The following is an 18,879-nucleotide window of genomic DNA, read 5'->3' as shown; positions in this document are numbered from 1 at the left end:
TAAAAGCCCATTGGAGACACAAGTTTCTCTTCAAATCAGATTTTTCCAATTTGACAGTTATGTTGAGTCCACGAAACACACAAGTTGTGATATTTATTATTTTTCATCGTACAGCAGGTCTGAAGGGAGTTTAGACAGCAACATGTTATTATATACAAATATCTGTTTAATAAATTCAAACATTGTTTTTAAAATAAATGTTTTTTTTGTTTGTTTTTTTAACCTAAATTCAGTTCAAATTAAAATAAGCAGCAGTCACACTTATTATGTAATGTTAAAATATTTGAATATTTACAGATTTATTTGATCAATTTCAGAAGTTTGTGTTTTAAAAACAAACTATAGGTTGAATTTTGATCTAACGATGTAATACATTTAATCCTTTATACACCCCAGGTACCCAAACACTGCATCAGTTGAATGATTTTCTGGTGATGAGTGAATCTGAGTCCATCAGTCTCATCTGACTTCCTGCCCGTCTCACATCCTGTCCAGGTCAAAGATCTCTCGGCTCTCGATTAGGATGAACTCCACGATCTGGTTCTGGTAAACCATGTTAACCGCCATGTTTCCTGCCTCCAGCTCAGGCCACATCAGTGTCGGTCCAAACACAATACCGATACCCTGAGTGGACATCAGATTCTTCCTTGAAAATGCCAGAACTCTGAAAGAGGCAGAAGAAACATGAAGTCAGAGGGAGTATCGGGTCAAGAGTTCTGCTCTGGTTCTGGTGTGAGGTTTTGGTCAGATATAGATCTGGTGCTGTTTTATTTTTATTAATAATAGTGTCCGGGGGTATACGTTTGTGTATAAAGAGATGATTTCCCACTTTCCAACTGAAACATGGCGTATATTAAAGTTAATAAAACTGCATATCCAGAAAGATATCTAGATATAGAAAACTGTTTATACGCATTATGCCACGTTATTTCCATCGCACATCAAAGTGGATTTGAACTCACATCAGAGAGTAATAAACACTTCCCTTGACACTTTACCCATTTTAATATACAAAAACATGTAAATATGATGTGCATGTTTGATTCTTATTTCTCATACACAAACTTCTAAATTTAACAGTTTAGTTTAGTTTCGGATGTTCAGATAAATAATATGGATTCAGCTTCACACTCACAGTATACAAACATTAAGTGCAATTATACAAATAATATAAAAAAGGAATGCATAAGTACACCCAATATTTATGTCTGTCTTAAAGGGGCAGTGTTCCAATCACACAGTGCCATTTGATAGCACAATCAAGTAACTGTTACCTTCAGTTGTTCTAAAAATGTCATATATCAAACATAACGTTGCAATTTGTCGCAATTTTACTGACACTTCACCTTCAACATGTCATCACAAGAGTGTCCTCCATTAATCCATTTACACCCATTCTAAGAACCGTCAGACTGCAAAATAGTTCTATTTCATCCCTACTGACCGCCAGAGGCGGTGCTTCAAGCACTGAATGATCATTCTTGCGCATGCGCAGGTCGAGTACTAATGACAACAAAGTCACCTGTGACCTGCCGGGGACCCACGTGACTCTATATAGTCACGTGGCACCCGGCAATCAATCCCTTTTGTTCTTCTCGCGCGCAGGTGTGTTGAGTACAGGTGTGTGGTCGTGTGAAGCTGGTTGCTTCTGTGTGTACCACTATTTTCCTAGCTGCTTGTTGCTGGTAGCCCCGTGACCGGCTTTGGTCGGAGCTGCGGGTAAGTCTCGCCCTCCAGGGGCTGCACAAGCTGCTTTCACCTTACCTGATCTGCGGTGGCCGCGGCGACTGGTAAGTTTTTCTTCTTTTCTCGGCAATAGTTTACTGTTCGCTTTGAATTGCCACGTTCATTTTTGTGGCTCTTTTGACTCACGGTAGCGTTTCTGCTCGCGCTGAGTTCGTTTTCAGTTGGTTTCTCTAAACTCACCCGTAGCGTCTCTGCTCGCGTTGAGTTGTTTACCTAAACTCACCAGTAGCGTTTCTGCTCGCGTTGGGTTCTTCTATAGTTTGTTTGCCTGAACTCACCAGCAGCGTTTCTGCTCGCGTTGAGTTGTTTACCTAAACTCACCAGCAGCGTTTCTGCTCGCGTTGAGTTCTACAGTTTGTTTGCCTACACTCACCAGTAGCGTTTCTGCTCGCGTTGAGTTGTTTACCTAAACTCACCAGTAGCGTTTCTGCTCGCGTTGGGTTCTTCTATAGTTTGTTTGCCTGAACTCACCAGTAGCGTTTCTGCTCGCGTTGAGTTCTACAGTTTGTTTGTTTGCCTACACTCACCAGTAGCGTTTCTGCTCGCGTTGAGTTGTTTACCTAAACTCACCAGTAGCGTTTCTGCTCGCGTTGAGTTGTTTACCTAAACTCACCAGTAGCGTTTCTGCTCGCGTTGAGTTGTTTACCTAAACTCACCAGTAGCGTTTCTGCTCGCGTTGAGTTCTATAGTTTGTTTACCTAAACTCACCAGTAGCGTTTCTGCTCGCGTTGAGTTCTATAGTTTGTTTGCCTGAACTCACCAGTGGCGTTTCTGCTCGCGTTGAGTTCTTCTACAGTTTGTTTATCTACACTCACCAGTAGCGTTTTCTGCTCGTGCTGAGTCCATTTTACTTTGCTGTTATTTATCTGACTCACCAGTGGCGTCTCTGCTCGTGCTGAGTTCATCTTTGGTTGATAATCGATTTGCTAGTGGCGTTTCTGCTCACGCTGAGTTTGGAACCTCTACGGGGGTTTTCCTACAACGGAGTCGCCAGTAGCGTTTTCTGCTCGTGTTGACTTCTTGTTGCTGGCGGGCTAATCACGCCTTTCAGCAGTATGTTGCTGGATAATTTATGCTGCTCGACCTGTCTGGTTCCACTTCAGCCCGACGACGGCGGGCATGACTTGTGTCCCTCCTGCCTTGGTGTGGAACATCTCCGGGAGGCACTGTCGGATAACGCTTGCCCCAACTATTGCGTCATGCGGTCAGTCAGACTGGATAGGTTGGCTGCTCTGGAGCAGCCTACCGACTGGGCGGGCGCTGCGCCGCGTAGTCAGTTGCCGATGGGGAAAGCGATGTGCAAACGATCTACTGTGGCTGCACCTTTGGTACTGGCAAAGCGAGCCAGACAGACCGATACAGGGAGGCTGTCCACGAGAGCGGATCATCTCACTACTGAGACGGCCCAAATGAAAGCCCTCCTCCAGTCCTTTCAGACTGCTGGTGATCGCGGCGCGGCTCTCCCTCCCGAGCAGGATGAAATGTCAGTCAATGACGACGATGCTGTTTCTGTGGCGGCCTCTGGCACCCATTTCTGTGAGGATCTTCCGGAGCTGGGCTCCGGGGCCTCTGGGTCGGACTCCATTGCCTCCCAGGAGGATACGGGGGAGTCTGTGACATCTGCTATTCGAACGGCTCTTGCTCGTTTACAGATTAGTGTTCCTCAGGCCCAGCCTACGGCTTCCAGCGCCTTCTTTAAGCGCAGTAGATCAGAGACTGCCTTTGTGGTAACTCCCTCGGCGGAGTATGTGCGGGAACTACATGCTTGCTGGTCAGACACCAAGGCGCTTTCACGTCTGACAACGGATGGCAGGGTCCTGGCAGCTATGCAGAAGGCACCCAGGGTTGGCTTGGGGCAGATGCCAGTGGTGGAACCGGGCATTGCCTCTCTTATTATCCCACCTGATGAGGCTTTGCAGCCCAATGCCCGTTGTCTCGTCCTCCGTGCCGTACACGACGACCTTCTCTGCAAGGCCTATGACTCTGGGGCCCGCATGGGCCGGATTAGAACTCTCTCTCCCATCTTATGCTGGCCCTGTCTTCCTCCTTGGAATCTGTTCCACTGGACCATGCCACGGCCTGGTTGATGCATCTCTGCAGGCCTTTGCTCTTATGACGAGGGAACTTGGACGCACACTCTCCACACAGGTTCACGCTCGCCGCCAGGTCTGGTTGGCGCAGTCACCACTTACTGAGCCTTGTAGGAGGACCCTCTGGGCCCTGCCTGTGGATCTGGGGGATCTTTTTGGTTCTGCGGCACTGGACGCCTTGGACCGTACAGCTCAGGCCTCTAGAACAAGGCAACAGCTGGCAGGGCTTCACAGGTGTGATCGCCAGCCAGTCAGCACCTGGGCAGCTGCGGGTCCTTCACGGAGGTCCTCAGGGCCTTCTCCTTCTTCCACTAAGCCCCAGGGTCTGGTACCAGGTCAGCGATTGGTCCAGGGACCTGCTCCAGCTCAGAGAAACAGAGCTCCAGACCGAGCTGGGACAAAATCCTTTCATCCCTTTCGAGCCGCTCAGTCTGGCCGGCATCCTCCCAGGCCTTCAAAGGGCCGGGGGGCCCGTGGATGATGCCTTAATTGCCGGCAGTCGGTTATTTTACTCCGGGACAGCTCAGCTTCTGGGCTGCCCACACCCCGGACTTGTGGGGTACCGTCTTCAGTTCCGCCGCCGGCCACCTATCCCCGGCCGGGTCAGGATGACTGTGATCCGCGACCCGGTGAAGGCACAGGCACTGAACCAAGAAACCCTCACCTTGCTGGCCAAGGGTGCTATAGTGCCTGTGGACCCCCTGCTGGATCCAGGGGGCTTTTATTCCATGTATTTTCTTGTTCTGAAGAAGACCGTGAGCCTGCGTCCAGTCTTGGACCTCGGAGTGTACTTGAATGTGTACTTGAAGGCCATGCCTTTTCATATGCTGACCACAAGGAAGTGTTGCAGGTGATTTCCCCAGGCGATTGGTTCACTTCCATAGATCTCAGGGATGCTTATTTTCACGTTCCAATCGCTCCGCCCATTGGCGGTTTCTTCGTTTTGCTTTTCAGGGGAGGCATTTCCAGTTCAGGGTCCTCCCGTTCGGACTTTCACTGTCTCCCAGGGTGTTCACCCGGTGTGTTGCAGCGACCCTCTCTCCTCTGCAGGCACAGGGATTAAGGATCCTCCCATATATGGCCGACTGGCTCATTTGTGCAGGGACCAGGCGGTTCGAGATACTCTGTTAGTGCTCCATCATGTGGGATGCTTGGGCTTGCAGGTGAACATGGAGAAAAGCAGTATGACTCCCTCACAGGAGACTGTCTTCCTGGGCATTGCCATGGATTCCATCTCAATGACTGCTTGCCTGTCACCCCAGCGGCAGAGCAGGGCACACATCAATGTCTTAGAGTTACGGGCTGTAACTCTTTGGCAGGGCGGACCTCTTTGCCTCAAGGGACGCGTTTCACTGTCCCCTTTGGTTCTCATTGTACAACAGCAGCCCTCTGGGCCACGATGCTCTGGCACACGACTGGCCCCGGACCCTCCTTTATGCCTTTCCACCATTCAGCCTACTTTTTCAGACTCTCCTCAGGGTGCGTCAGGAGGGGTGGCCCCCTACTGGCCAGCGAGGACTTGGTTTCCTCTACTGTGCGAGCTCCGCTCCGGCTCGCCGATGCGTCTCCCCTCCAGGAGTGATCTTCTTTCCCAGATGGGGATCAGAGTTTGCACCCCAAACTGGACCGGCTCCAGCTCTGGATTTGGCCCCTGCAAGGCCGGGGTCCACTTTCTCAAGATACACTGGGTCCATAATGCGTACAATGGCTAATGCATGGGCGCCGTCTATGCGAGCTGTCTATGCTACAAAGTGGACGGTCTTTGCGACCTGGTGCCGTAATAGAGGGCGGGACCCGGTGCAGTGTTCAGTTTCTGACATACTGACCTTCCTGCAGGCGTTACTAGATCAAGGACGGTCTCCGTCTACCTTGAAGGTGTGTGTGGCTGCCATTTCCTGTTGGCATGTCGGACTGAATGGTTGTTCTGTGGGCAGAGACCAGGACGTTGTGCTGTTTTTAAGGGGTGCTCGGCGTTTGCACCACCCAACCGCCCTGTGGCACCGGGCGTGGGACCTTTCTCTTGTGCTTGAGGCTCTTGGTCCCTCCCAATTGAGCCCCTGGCATCAGCAGACCTCAAGTGGCTCTCACTGCAGACAGCGTTCCTTTTGGCTATGGTTTCTGCAAAGCGTATGGAGGAATTACAGGCTCTCTCGACAGCTGAGCCCTACTGCCGGTGGAAGACTGGTGGCTCAGGCGTTACACTGTGGTCTGACGTTGGTTTATTCCTAAGGTGTCACTGGCGGCACGCAGTACCCAGCTGCTCCATCTTGCCCGGTTTGACACCGGTAGCCCCTCTGAACCACTGTGGCCTGTTCGTGCCCTTGAGGCATATGTCAATGCCACGGCATCCTTCCAAAAGACAAATAGCCTTTTTGTTTGCTACGCTGGCTCACGGAAAGTTCAGGCACTTTCTAAGCAGCGACTTGCACACTGGGTTGTGGATTGATCTCCAAGGCTTATGCCTTGCAGGACCGGCCTCTGCCGGCGGGAGTGAACTGCCACTCTACAAGGGGCATGTCGACATCGTTTACTGCCATGACTGTGGTGCCGTTGGATGTTATATGCCGTGCGGCCTCCTGAAAATCACCTAGTACCTTTACTTGGTTCTACAGGGTGAATGTGGCTGCACCCCATCCGCTTCAAGGCATCCTGGAGCAGCATGCCTCTACATCACATTAGGTGGGTGGTGTAGTCGTTTCCCTTGAATGTTGCTGATTCCTCGTGACCTTGTTGATATGAGTCATCCAGTGCTTGAAGCACCGCCTCTGGCGGTCAGTAGGGATGAAATAGAACGAAAGTTACTACCGTAACTACGGTTCTATGAATCCCGGATGACCGCCAGAGTGCTTGGTCCCTCGGAATCTCTGCTTCTCGCGAGAAGATTGAGGGATTGATTGCCGGGTGCCACGGGACTATATAGAGTCGCGTGGGTCGCCTGACAGGTCACAGGTGACTTTTTTTTCATTAGTACTCGACCTGCGCATGCGCAAGAATGATCATTCAGTGCTTGAAGCACCGCCTCTGGCGGTCATCCGGGATTCATAGAACCGTAGTTACGGTAGTAACTTTCGTTCACATGATGAGTTCAGTAGATGAGCAATTCCACCAGGTGTTTGCTAATTGACATACACAGACTGATGTATGCGTTGAATTTCCCCACTGTGGGATGATGAAAGTTATTTCTAGTCTTGTAGCGGCAAACACATTGACATTTCAACTGCTCATTATGTGTCTGGTGAGTAGAATAATATTTTTTCCAGAAGGTTTACTTTTGCAGGTGGCTGAAAAGCAGTTTGATGGTGTCATGGTTGGGCTTCGGCAGCTGATGGATCAGTTTCTTCATAGCCTGAATTTTCGATTTGGTTTCTTTAATCTCTGTTGAGAAACAACATCATTGTCAGTTTGCATCCATTTGAACGTCTTCGTCAAGGCGTTTCATTTATTCATGTCTTAATATTTTTTTATTTAAACTGCAACAATTTTACCAATTGTTTAGCTAAAGCCAAATTGATCAGACAGACATAATAACCCAAAGAGGGAAAAAATATGATTATTTTTCAGGGTTTACTCACTGACTGCTTCCACAAACTGCTGGAAGAACCTGAAGGGGAACAGCGGCTCCGGCAGCTCACGGAAAAACATCTTTAGAGCTCCTGTGATGACGTGGATGTCCTCCCACTGGTTGTGATCCAGGTCCAGCTCTTCCTCTGGGACAGAACAGACAAAAAGGGTTTGCTTCTCAATCTGGGGTTTAATCTGTAGTTTAAGTCACAAGATTGTAATTAGAGAAAGCAGCAGATTTTCAGTTTTGATAAAATGAAATTCATTTCCTTCAAGCATACCTTGGTCAACAATGAAGCGAAGTTTCTGGATTGTGGCCAGATTTCCACTGACTCTGTAGATCCCGTCTGCGTCTAGACCTGAAAACGTTGAAACAGTTCATGGACAGTTAAATGATTTGTTTCCAGTCAGCAGATTAAGACATACTATCACTCTCGGTCAGCAGATTTAGATGATTAAAGTCTGACTGATGAATCAACTGGCAGAAAAGAACACATCTTCCGCTGAACGTACCTCGTTTCTCAACAGCCTCTAAACAAATCCTTACAAATTTAGGAACTGTGGTTCCTTCACGATCGCAGAGCGTCAGCAGGTGGCAACCAAATACTCGGTCTGAGATTTAAAGGAGAAAATGTTCAGGTTAAAATATCTACATTCAGTGTAGACTTCATCTGTCAGGCAACAACAAAACGATTTATTAGTTTAGCACAGTTTTCCACAGCTTCTGTTTAACTGCATTTTAAATGCAAAAACTTACAAATCATATCCATCCATCCACTCATACTTCATGCTTAACTCTGCAGAGCCACAACATACATTCTAAGTTTATTATGTGGATGTTTTAATTGCTCATTACAAGCATTAAAACATGGATAGATTCACTGATTGATTTTTTTTTTTATATAGAAGTAAAAACATTTTTGACATGTTACAACCTTTGATGAGGCCTTTCTCCTGCAGCGTTTTCATGGACGGACGTCTGATGATGAACTTCTTCAGTCTGTTCTTCACTCCATTCTTGTCTGCACTGTCTGAGGCGCTGTGTTTCAGCTTCGAGTTGCCAAACATGTCTGGAAAACAATTAAATGTTCAATAATAAGCTCATATCCTGTTTATATCCATATCCGGCAGAAATGAATCAACTCAGAGGAAAACTCACTTAAGAAATGAGTTTCAGGACATGGAAAGGTTAAAGTTCAACTGGAAAACTGAGCCTCATGGAAAAGGAAAAAAATTCTCACATTCTCTAAAAATAAAACTTTTGAAAACCATACCGACAACAAGTAATGTCTGTTTGAACATTGCAGACTACTTCTTTTGAAGTAGGCGTAGTTAGCAGACAGGAACTAACATATCACCAGAAGTATCACATTTTCATGAACTGTGTGGGCGGATGTGTGTTTGGTGGCAGAGAATGCTATTTCTGTCACTTCAAGAAGGGTCCACAGTGGGTAGAGTAGGCACAAGTTGCACAGTGTTACTGTAAGATAACTAGTTATGTTGAAGTAAAAAGTAAAGTCACTCACTTTACTCAGGTATTTTTTATTATCAAATACCTTGATACTAACAAGGTATTTGCATTCAGCAAAATTTGCAGTAACTATTTAATAATTTTACCTCACTTCCAGGTGTTTATTTTATTATCTCTATAGCAACAATAGGTCAATGCATAACCCCACAAAGCTGTTGTTGATTCCAGTTTGTGTCCCTGTTCATAAACACTGCTGTATCTTATTTACAAACCCCGTGTGTGCAAATCTGAGTATAGATTAATCCTAATTTTAAACATATAAATGTATTTTATATTTACTCATGGAGCGTCTGTGAACTGGATTTCTTTGCTTCATGCTGGGTGAGACGGATCCATGTCCAGGTAAGGAGCTGTGCCTGGGCAGTAACTCTGAGCTGTTGGACCTCCGCAGAGCAAAACCTCTGTCCTCTCTCGTCTAAACCAAAAGAAAAAAATCACAGTGAGACATCATTACAATTTTTATGCACCTAAAGGAAGATTAATTCACCAGACTGTTGGAGTTTGATGTGGTTTCTTACTGATGAGTCGACAGTTTTTCTGATGGCTTCGTGCCATTTGCTGGCGGTGGGGAAACTGTCAGCCTGGATGAGGTATTCACTTCCTGTGTTAGTTGTGATCTGGAACAGATAGAAAAGTTACAATTCAGTTTTAAAGATTCACAAGCTGCCCTTTAGACATGGCGGTGGCTCTGAGGTGGTTACCTGGAAGACATTTTTCTTGCTTGACTTCTCCGCTGCCCACTCAATGACGGCCCCACAAAGCTGAACCACATCAGTTTTACCTCCTGGTTTCTAAACACGGGGAATGTTGGACACAACATGAGCGATTAATACACTTCCTGCTGAAAACAGAGCACCAAACTGATACCAAACACCTAAGCAGGTCGAGTTTCTGAGGTTGACTCTGGTGTCATGGTTGAATTTAGACAGTTCCTCACCACACCAGTTTCCTGTTTGTCTTTATAGAGCAGCAGTTCATCCGTGGTCAGCACTGTCCACATCGAAGTCCAGTTCTTCCTCTGCTTCTTACCGTTGTCTGAGATCTTAGCGACGTTCAGGTGTTCACCTTTCAGGTCCACCTGGGAACAATCAGAACCTTCTTAACGTCATGTGTGCAGGGCTATGAAGGCAACACTAAAACCAGATGTGATAATGTCGACAGAAACTGAGTCAAAACCCAACACAATGAGTCTGTATAAGAAAGACACATTTACTATACTAATAATTCAATGCAACTGCCTTGTTAAAGTTATTTAGCACAATAATTGTATTTCTTTACAGTGTTGGCAGTTTTGTTTAATTATTAGCAGAGTAATAACATAATGTGTCACCCTCACACAGACACATCAATTTGTTAAAACATGTTAACCAATGTGATCTGGTTAAACTCCTTTTGTAGAAAAATAAACATTTAATGCACAATTTTAACATTATCATTGACAAAAAACATCACACAACATGTTCAGTGCATACGGTCAATTTGTTTAACCATCAAAAATGAATACATCTTTAACCAATGTTTCAATAGTTGAAAGTTTATTTGCTCTTTGCACAAACTTTTTTCTTTTTCTCAAACAATACTGATTCATCTAACCCAGGCCACAAAATAAATCTGCAGAATAAATTATACAATTCAACTAAGGGGGTGAACAGTCATATTTCTTAAAAGTTTATTAAAGTTGCATTTTAGAGCATGTTGAATTATTTTGTACCAGGGATTCAAGTACAATCTATCTCCCTAAAAACCTCAAAACATGTTTAGAGGCCTGACATTAACCAGGTTTTTGATTTCATCGACATCAGTTCAATACTCCATGTAGTTACACTCCAGATATCCAAGAACTGGCGAGACTGGATGACGGTTTAAGTCATATTCTGTGTCCAGTTGTTTATATAGAACAACACAACATATTTCCTGTGTTGCCACATTTTATGGCAACACAGAAAATGTGTCAAAAGCAGCATTTGTTTTTGAAGAGTGTAGTGTTTCTTAAAGTACCCAAGTGCCATATGTGCATCTACAAAGTTGCAGATATTCTAAGCTATAAGCCCAAGGTGTACAGATGAATCAGAGCTTATGCTTGAGGACCTAAATATATTTCTTCTTATATTTTACAATTTCCCAAAGCTTTGTCTTAGTCATACAATCCCAATAAGATATAAAGATCTGCTCCTAACAAAATGTGAGAAAATTTGTGCATGTATATTGCACAAGATTTAATGCCATACATTTTTTAGTATTAGATAAAATAAAAGTTGTCATGGAAATATAACATCAAAGTGCTAAATGTTCTGAAAGGGTATCTTATGTAAATTAATGTTAAACCTTTCGACATAGACAGCTTATTTAAGTTGTGAAGTTTTAGACATACCAGTGGTTCAAAAGCTGTTGCTACCGAAAGAACCACACCGTGCTGGGATTGATTCCTGCGATGTCGAGACAGCTGAAGAGTGTAGAAGAAAAATATAATTTAAAACCAAAGAAAGGTGGTGCAGCATAAGTTTGGTTCTGTTTGCTCTACACACAGGTTTCTGAGGAAGGTCCGAGTCCTGCAGGACCATGGATTTGGACTGGCTCAGACGGTCTCCGGAGCTCTGGGAGCTTTTTATCCTCATCTGAACCGCTCCCTGTGCTCCAGCACTCTGCTGAGGAGTCTGAATAAGTGGCACTTGTTTAATAGCATTCTGAAGGTTTGTGATTCTGAGGAGAAAAGAAGACAGGAGGTCAAGTCAAACATCTGCTAAAAATGTCTCTACTTCAGCTCACAGTGACATTATCTTGCACTTTGCATATATCCTAAAATGAGGTTTAATCAAGCAAGTGTATTTATATAGCACATGTCAGCAACAAGGCAATTCAAAGTGCTTTCCATTATAAAATCACAAAATTAAAAAGTCACAAAAAAATTATACATTCACCAATTTGAATACCATCATCAAAAACACCAATACACATTACATGGTCGATGTTGCATTAATTTAGATTCAACTGCAACTCTAAGCAGGTAGGATTTTAGTCATCATTTAAAGATCTGAAAGTTTTGGCTCTTTTGTAATTTTCTGGAAGTTTGTTCAAGATTTTTGGTGCATAGAACCTGAACGCTGCTTTCCTACGCTACCATGATGTGTCAAAGTTTATACAATGCTTTAAGTTCCTGTTGTATTTTGAAAATTATCTAGATGCACTTTAGTGACTGTATTTGTTGCTTTTTGTTTCCTGCCTGCCCTGCACACCTGACTGCAATTAACCTTAACCTACTTAGTTCTGGTGTCCAGTTTTGTCCTCTGTAAGGATCTCTCTCCTCTCATTTAGGATCTGTTTCTTTGCCTTCTGTTATTTAAGTGTTCGCTCCTGTATTGTTCTGCACCGTCATAGGATCCCTGACTTACGTTTGTGATGATGAGGAATTTTTTTAACACATTTCATAAAAATGATTTTGTTCTTTATTCCAGTCTGATCTGATCCTCACATTTAACTGCCTCTCATTTACGGTATATATATATTTTTTTGCTTCCTGAATTTTAAATTTCAAATGACCTGAGTTTCAAATCTATCCCAGGTTTTTGTTTCACAATTTACCGTGTGTTTTTATAGAGCTTAAAGAAAAACACACCACTGTTTCTGGAAATGTTCCTTGTAAACATCAGATATTTAACATGAAAGACCCTTGAAACTATGTTTATTTGGGGACATTTAGGAGCACAAAGCAACAAGTTCAGTATCCATCATGGTTGTTGTTCATATATAAAAATTGAAAGTTGTAAACTACTAATGAGCTTTTCTGGATGTTTGTATCTGACTGAACATACATTGTCATTCCCACTACACACTGGGGCTTGTGTGACAGTTGTTGGTAACAAAAATAATTGCAAAACCCATTCACTCTTAATAGGTTGTAGAAATGTTATATTGTTATAATAATACTTCAAAGATGTGTAACTTTATTTTTTTAAAGGCACATACAGCTACAAAACGTTCTGTGTAAATGTTTGCCAAGGTGCTAGGCTGACGTTGGCTCTCTGCCTCTCTGTTTTCATATGACTTGTTGATAGTTTGGGTCATAACATCCTGTACAGACAAAACTTACACAAAGATATTCTTCTCCTGCCTCAAAAACTAATCTCTTTACTTTTAATGTCCTAATTCTCAGTGTCTATAATTTGCCATCCTGTTGCTCTGTATTCAGGTTTCTCTTACATTAGTGTGGTTATACGTTTTATCTTATAGTGTCACATAGACAGGCCAGATGAGCTTAGCAATGTATTCTGTCTCTTACTGCTCTTTCACCGTGAAAAACAACATGGTCACACTGATACGAACTCATGGAGTTCTCTGTTTGAGTTAAAGCTGGAGAGGGAGACTGTTTTAGGTTCCTGTTTTCAGCATTGATTGCTTCACTTCACTTGCACAACACTAGTCCTTTTGTCAAAAAACTGAGAACATTGAAAGTGTAAAATCCAAAGTACTTCACATTTCCTGCAAAATTTCTACATACTTTATACTTGAAGATTTAATGGGTCAAGAAAGCAAAGTGTAACTGTGCACCATCTAAATACTTTATAAATGTATTTTTTACTGCTTTAGACAGAATAAGATATATCAGTGTCTTATTTTGTGTTTTTAGCTTAGCTACAGACTGTTTCCCTGCATTTCACTAGCATGTAATGAATGAAGGAACAAATTTAACAACATATTCATATATTTAACTTGTCCCTGTACCTTTTATCACACTTAACAACAGATGAGTCAGTCAGCAGCACCTCTAACGCCGATACCAGCATAACCTCTCCCCCCTGTCCCAGTGAAAAAGGTGAGCAACACTGTGTTCAGTGACAAGCAAGTTAGCATCATTCCAGGGAATCTGTGGATTTTTCCTGTCTCTCTGTCATTTTTACAGTTACACAACAAAGCAATTTACTTATTACTCACAGAAATTCAAACAATCTTTATAAAATCTTCCATTAACACACTTAGCAGTGAGTGAATGAGGTTGACAGCGATAACACTGTCCTGGTTCTGATTGGTTGCTTTTGGTCAGATTGGTGCATTTCTTTAGACAGCAGTAGCAGCTCAGGGAGGAGGTGGAGGAGATTGATATTTTCACAGATTAACTGTTTTAATGCAAACTGTCATGACATGGTGACAGCTTTAACAAATGTTGAAAAAACATTTTTTATTTAAGTTATATGCTGCAGCTCGAACAGAAGTCTGGATTGCTTCATGTATGTTTTGCACATTGCCTGTGACTGTTTCTGTTGGGGAGAGACATTTTAATTAGGTAAAACTAATAATACAAACGTTTGAAGCAACCTATTTCTATGCAGTATGTGGACTGTTGCTTGTAAAATTCACTAGCAGTGAATATTGTGCAAAGCAATTGCAAGCCATTTAAATTGTGATGCTTTTGATGGGTCAGATAGACTCTATAAATTCTAATATCACCTGCGATGGGGGGAGCCACTTTTATTCTTTGCCATGGGGCCCAAGATGTCTGGTTGCGCCCCTGTTCAGCGCTACAATTCTTGCTCTGTGGTAGAAGTATCACTGGTGGCCTTTCTTTAGGAGTACTCTCAAATATACTTGAACCTTTAAAAATATACACATTTGGGTATGTATTTTGTAGAATAGTACATCAACGTCCTGGTCAGAAATGTTTCCTAGACATAATTATGCCGTGTGGCCTTAGTGAAAGCATGAGTAAACCCATATGTCACCTATCAGAAACCTGGTTTTATTTAGTAAATGGACATTGCATACATTTGCTTCATGCAAGCTACGTCTCCTGTGTTGCATTTCCCATGATGTCTGTTTCAGTTTTACCAAAACCATTGACTTTCACTTGTTCACTTGAACTTCAAGAATTTAGAGACTGCTTGTTATAAAAGGCTGAGGTTTGTGTTGCAAACAGGGAGAAAACAATTTATAAATTATTGTTTTTTACATATTAGGATCAGAATTATTTGCATGGGAGCCATTTACACATTTTCTGGTTTAGTGGACATGATTGATATATCAAATGCATTTCCTCCTGCTGGTTAACAGGTGTAAGTCCATTACACATTTCCCAAAACATTCTGATTAAATGGCATATACACTGTCAATATTCCCATCTTTAATTATTCTGAAAAATATTTTTCACATAAAGTAACATCAAAGACTTATTTTATATATATATTAAAAAAAAAGATTTCTCTGATTTTTTGAGACAGAATCTGATCCTTCAGTTTCGGCTTCATACAATTTTAGCATATTAGATGTTATATTATTAAATTACATTAATAGTTTATATTTTCCGCAGGTGTAATGCAGAGCAACATATAAAATACAAAAGACAAGGATGTTAATGTCACCCAGATTAAATACATATGAGACACAAGAAAGATAGAAATTAAAAATTAAAACTGACATTATTAAGGATGGAGATGACACCAAAAAAAGATGCAGATGCAAACAGTTTATATTTTAATGAGAGGATGATGGGTCTTTTAACAGTATTCAAATAAGTAAAACATGAAGTGACAAAGTCGAGATACTCGGCTCATATTTTTTTTAGTTCACACGACAAAGACACTTTAAATCCTTTTAATAAATCTTATGGTTTCTTGCAGTTTGCTCACTTCAGTTTTACACATTGTAAAGTGTTGCATTAAATTACCATGTTGTTAAGAAAGTGCATGTCAAAGTAAACATTAAACTGTATGGGTTACAGAACAGTAGAGCCTAAATGATGGAAAACAATGAGGTTAAATGTGTTAGCAGAGGTGATATTTTTCTACTTGTACAACTTAAACTCAGGTTCTGAGTAAAAAGAGATTCATCAGAATTATATGAAGTTTAAAACAAAACACATTAATGAAATTAATAGCAACAACAATAAAAACATTTTTGTCTTGTTTTTAAGGAAATGTTTCTTATTATGATTCAAGTTTTACAAACCAGACAAATGTACTTTTTTGTTTTCTTTCATTGTAGTAAAAATCTTAAGTTGATGTATCTATAGCTCTAGAACTTTTTAAAATATAGTTTTTTATTACTCTTTCAATTGTTCTATTATTATATCTGGTAATTTCTTTATTTTCTCTATTTGTGGCTCCTTTAGATTATTTTTGCATATTCTGGTTTTCCTCTGCTACAAACAGTGGACCACTTCAGACAAAGAAATGAAACCAGACATTTACATAACATTACGTAACAAACTTTCTCTTCACTGTCTGACATGGAATCGGATTAAATGTTTCCCATTTTAAGTCAGGTATAATTACCAAAAGTTTTGCTATGTGGCAAATATCCAAACAATGAGAGACAGAGTTATTTTAGACAAATTTTGTCGCATCTCCAAAATCAGAAGATTACATATATTAATATTACTATTGTTGAAGTTGCCACAAAATAAGTAGAATATAAACGGCATGAGAGTCATGTCCAGCCACTGCATTGTTCAGGAAGGAGACAGGTTTTGTGTTACAGAGTTTAGGTGTGAAACAAAAGCCCTTGTGAAAATGCTAACTGGTAACAGCATGTCAGTGTCCACAGCAAAACAGGTCATGTACCAACATGGGTTGAAAAACCGCTCAGCAAGGAAAACATCCTTCATTGAAAAGCAACATAAAGGCCCAAATCAGGGCAAAAATAAATATTTCGCACCATGTTCTGTGGTTCGAAGGAAACAAAACTGAAGTGGTTGACCATAATGATCATATTTAGATTGAAGGATGGTTGTAAGCATGAGAACACAATCCCAACTGTGAAATATGAGGGTAGCTGCTGGAGGAACTGGTGCACTTCACACAACATAGATCACATTATGGGGAAATAGTATTATGTGGAAATACTGAAGTAAAATCTTTAACAATCAGCCAGGAAATTCAATTGTGGTTGCAAGTGAGTGGTCCAAATGAGAAATCACCATAGTAATATCACCAAATTAGTTATGCATTGACTTAAGGACAGTAGAGTCATGTTGGAGTGGCCATTAGCTCAATTTCAACCCCATAGGGAATCCGTATGGAGAAATGAAATGACATTTTTGAGCAAGAAAACCTACAAACCTAAGTTACACTAAACAAAGCACCAGAAATTAGAAATTAGTATGAAAAGCTTGTTGAAGCGTACTCAAAATGTCTGTCCCAAGTTAAAAGGCAAAGCCACAAAAAACTAGGGCACTGTGTAAACTTTAGAATTAGAAGAAAGCTTAAAGAAATCTCTCATTATTCTGCCATTAAAGAAATAGAAATAATTCTGTTAACCTAACTGAAAACAAGAAATTTTCAATGTTACCCTGATTTTCACACTGATTTTTTTCTTATTTTGTGCTAAGTCTGTAAACATCTGACTTTAAACATAAAGACATTTCACCTTTTATAGCAGTGAAGTTAGTTTCATGGTTTTGTTCCCATCTGCCCCCAGATGTCCTCAGTTGCTGGTTGCATGTTTTTATCAGCATGTTGTCAGTTTATCACTATTACTCATCTATCTCCTACATCTACTTTTCTGAGAGCTTGATTGTACTTTTTCTACTCAGTCCATTATGACCAGATAAACATGCCCTCTCCTGAAGAACATTAAGAAGAAAAAGCTCTATAGGTTATGCTGCCGACAGAAGCTATAAGGAAGCAATAAGTGATATATATTGAGCAGCCCAGACTCCCGCATGCTGTATATTAATCTTTGTGATGCAGATTTTTTTTATTGCATGTAAAAGTAGAATGTTGGATTTATTTATTTGGTCAAAATTTATGTAGCTTTGAAGTAAATGTTGATATCAACAGTGCCTTCTCCTTCATAAAATCAGCTAAATTTCTTCATCTTGAAGCTGATAAATAATTTATAGATCCCAGGAAGACAACAATGATCCAATCCTCATAATGGCCCCTGAACTAAGTGAAAGAAAGACGAGGCTTCATTAACCGGAAACTAACTGAAACCGTCCAAACAACGGAAGCTGATACTTTAGTCATGCATGAGGTCTTTTATGAAACAAATTCAAATAAAAACTATAAAATTTAATTATCCTATTGTGTTCCTTCCCCAACAAAAAAAACGTAATTCAGAAGCTGACATCAGATCTTTAAATGTAAGAACATTGCAGATGTCTGTTTATGAGGAAATGTCAAACCTGTCACCATTTCAATTACACTAAATCTGAATTTTATTTTATGCATCCAGAAGTGATAGTAGATATTTGAAAATGTCTTTTGAAGATATAAGAGCCTAGAAGCTGAAGAGATGAGTTGAGCAGTCTTACCTCGCACTCGCCATCCCCGTATGTGCAAAATGTAAATGAAGAGACACAAATAGTTGAGGCCTAACTCTTAGAGGAAGTATGATTCATCACGTGGCTTCTTCAAACCAGCCGTCTCTCAAACTGCTGCAACCTCCCCATTTCCTGCAAACGCAAAAACATTTAACCTCATTCTCCTGAGACTAGACCCGAACCGCTTCCCTGCTTCTGTTAGAGCTGACTGATCATCAGCTGCAGGCTGGCTCAGCTTTACTGGCTTTAAACACAGGTTTTATTAAAGGTTTGACATTATTTATGAATTATTTGCTGAAGTTAATATTGGAACAAATTTGAATGCAGTGTCGTCCCACAAAATAGCTGCTATCTTTGCAGGAACTATCCAAGCAAAAACCTTCTTTGCAAAATGCAGTTTTTATGTTCTGCTGAATTATATTGTCTCTTGATAGAACTGATCAAAAATAATGAGAAGGTTGTACCAGTACTACTCTGCCATCTTGTGGACAGTCTGTGACATACAACCTCAATACTGTTGGATAGCATGGCAGAACGTGATAACCAATCTAAAACTAATTAAGTGATGTTGCCAACACCTGTTATCTGTTTTTTAAGGCTATTACTTATAACATTAAAAATTTTGTTCCACTGGAATGCTTGCGTTTTCAAGTTTTAAAAAAATGTGAATATATATTTTCATATTTTGCTTGTGTTAG

General features: G+C 41.4%; 1 protein-coding gene across 1 annotated transcript; it reads right to left on the bottom strand.

The window, feature by feature from the left end:
- Positions 1-73: 73 nt before the first annotated feature.
- On the bottom strand, positions 74-18,257 carry arhgap15 (Rho GTPase activating protein 15). The gene is made up of 13 exons (XM_044132342.1): positions 18,173-18,257; positions 11,454-11,628; positions 11,300-11,371; positions 9,866-10,006; positions 9,630-9,719; positions 9,447-9,545; positions 9,208-9,343; positions 8,333-8,467; positions 7,911-8,009; positions 7,679-7,756; positions 7,409-7,543; positions 7,106-7,211; positions 74-664 (listed from the first exon to the last, which is right to left on the bottom strand). Exons 1-13 carry the CDS (start codon positions 18,184-18,186, stop codon positions 481-483), a joined length of 1,464 nt encoding a protein of 487 aa, XP_043988277.1. The 5' UTR covers positions 18,187-18,257; the 3' UTR covers positions 74-480.
- Between the last annotated feature and the right edge of the window lie 622 nt (positions 18,258-18,879).

This window comes from Gambusia affinis, linkage group LG11, assembly GCF_019740435.1.
Source record: "Gambusia affinis linkage group LG11, SWU_Gaff_1.0, whole genome shotgun sequence".
Lineage (NCBI taxonomy): Eukaryota > Metazoa > Chordata > Actinopteri > Cyprinodontiformes > Poeciliidae > Gambusia > Gambusia affinis.
The sequence above is the reverse complement of the archived record's forward strand: the minus strand, read 5'-3'. Positions and strand labels throughout refer to the sequence as shown.

Coding starts and splice junctions, on each gene's coding strand:
- arhgap15 (XM_044132342.1), bottom strand. Junction 11,372..11,453: donor CGGACCTTCCTCAGAAACCT/GTGTGTAGAGCA, acceptor TACACTCTTCAG/CTGTCTCGACATCGCAGGAA. Junction 7,757..7,910: donor AGAGGCTGTTGAGAAACGAG/GTACGTTCAGCG, acceptor CAACGTTTTCAG/GTCTAGACGCAGACGGGATC.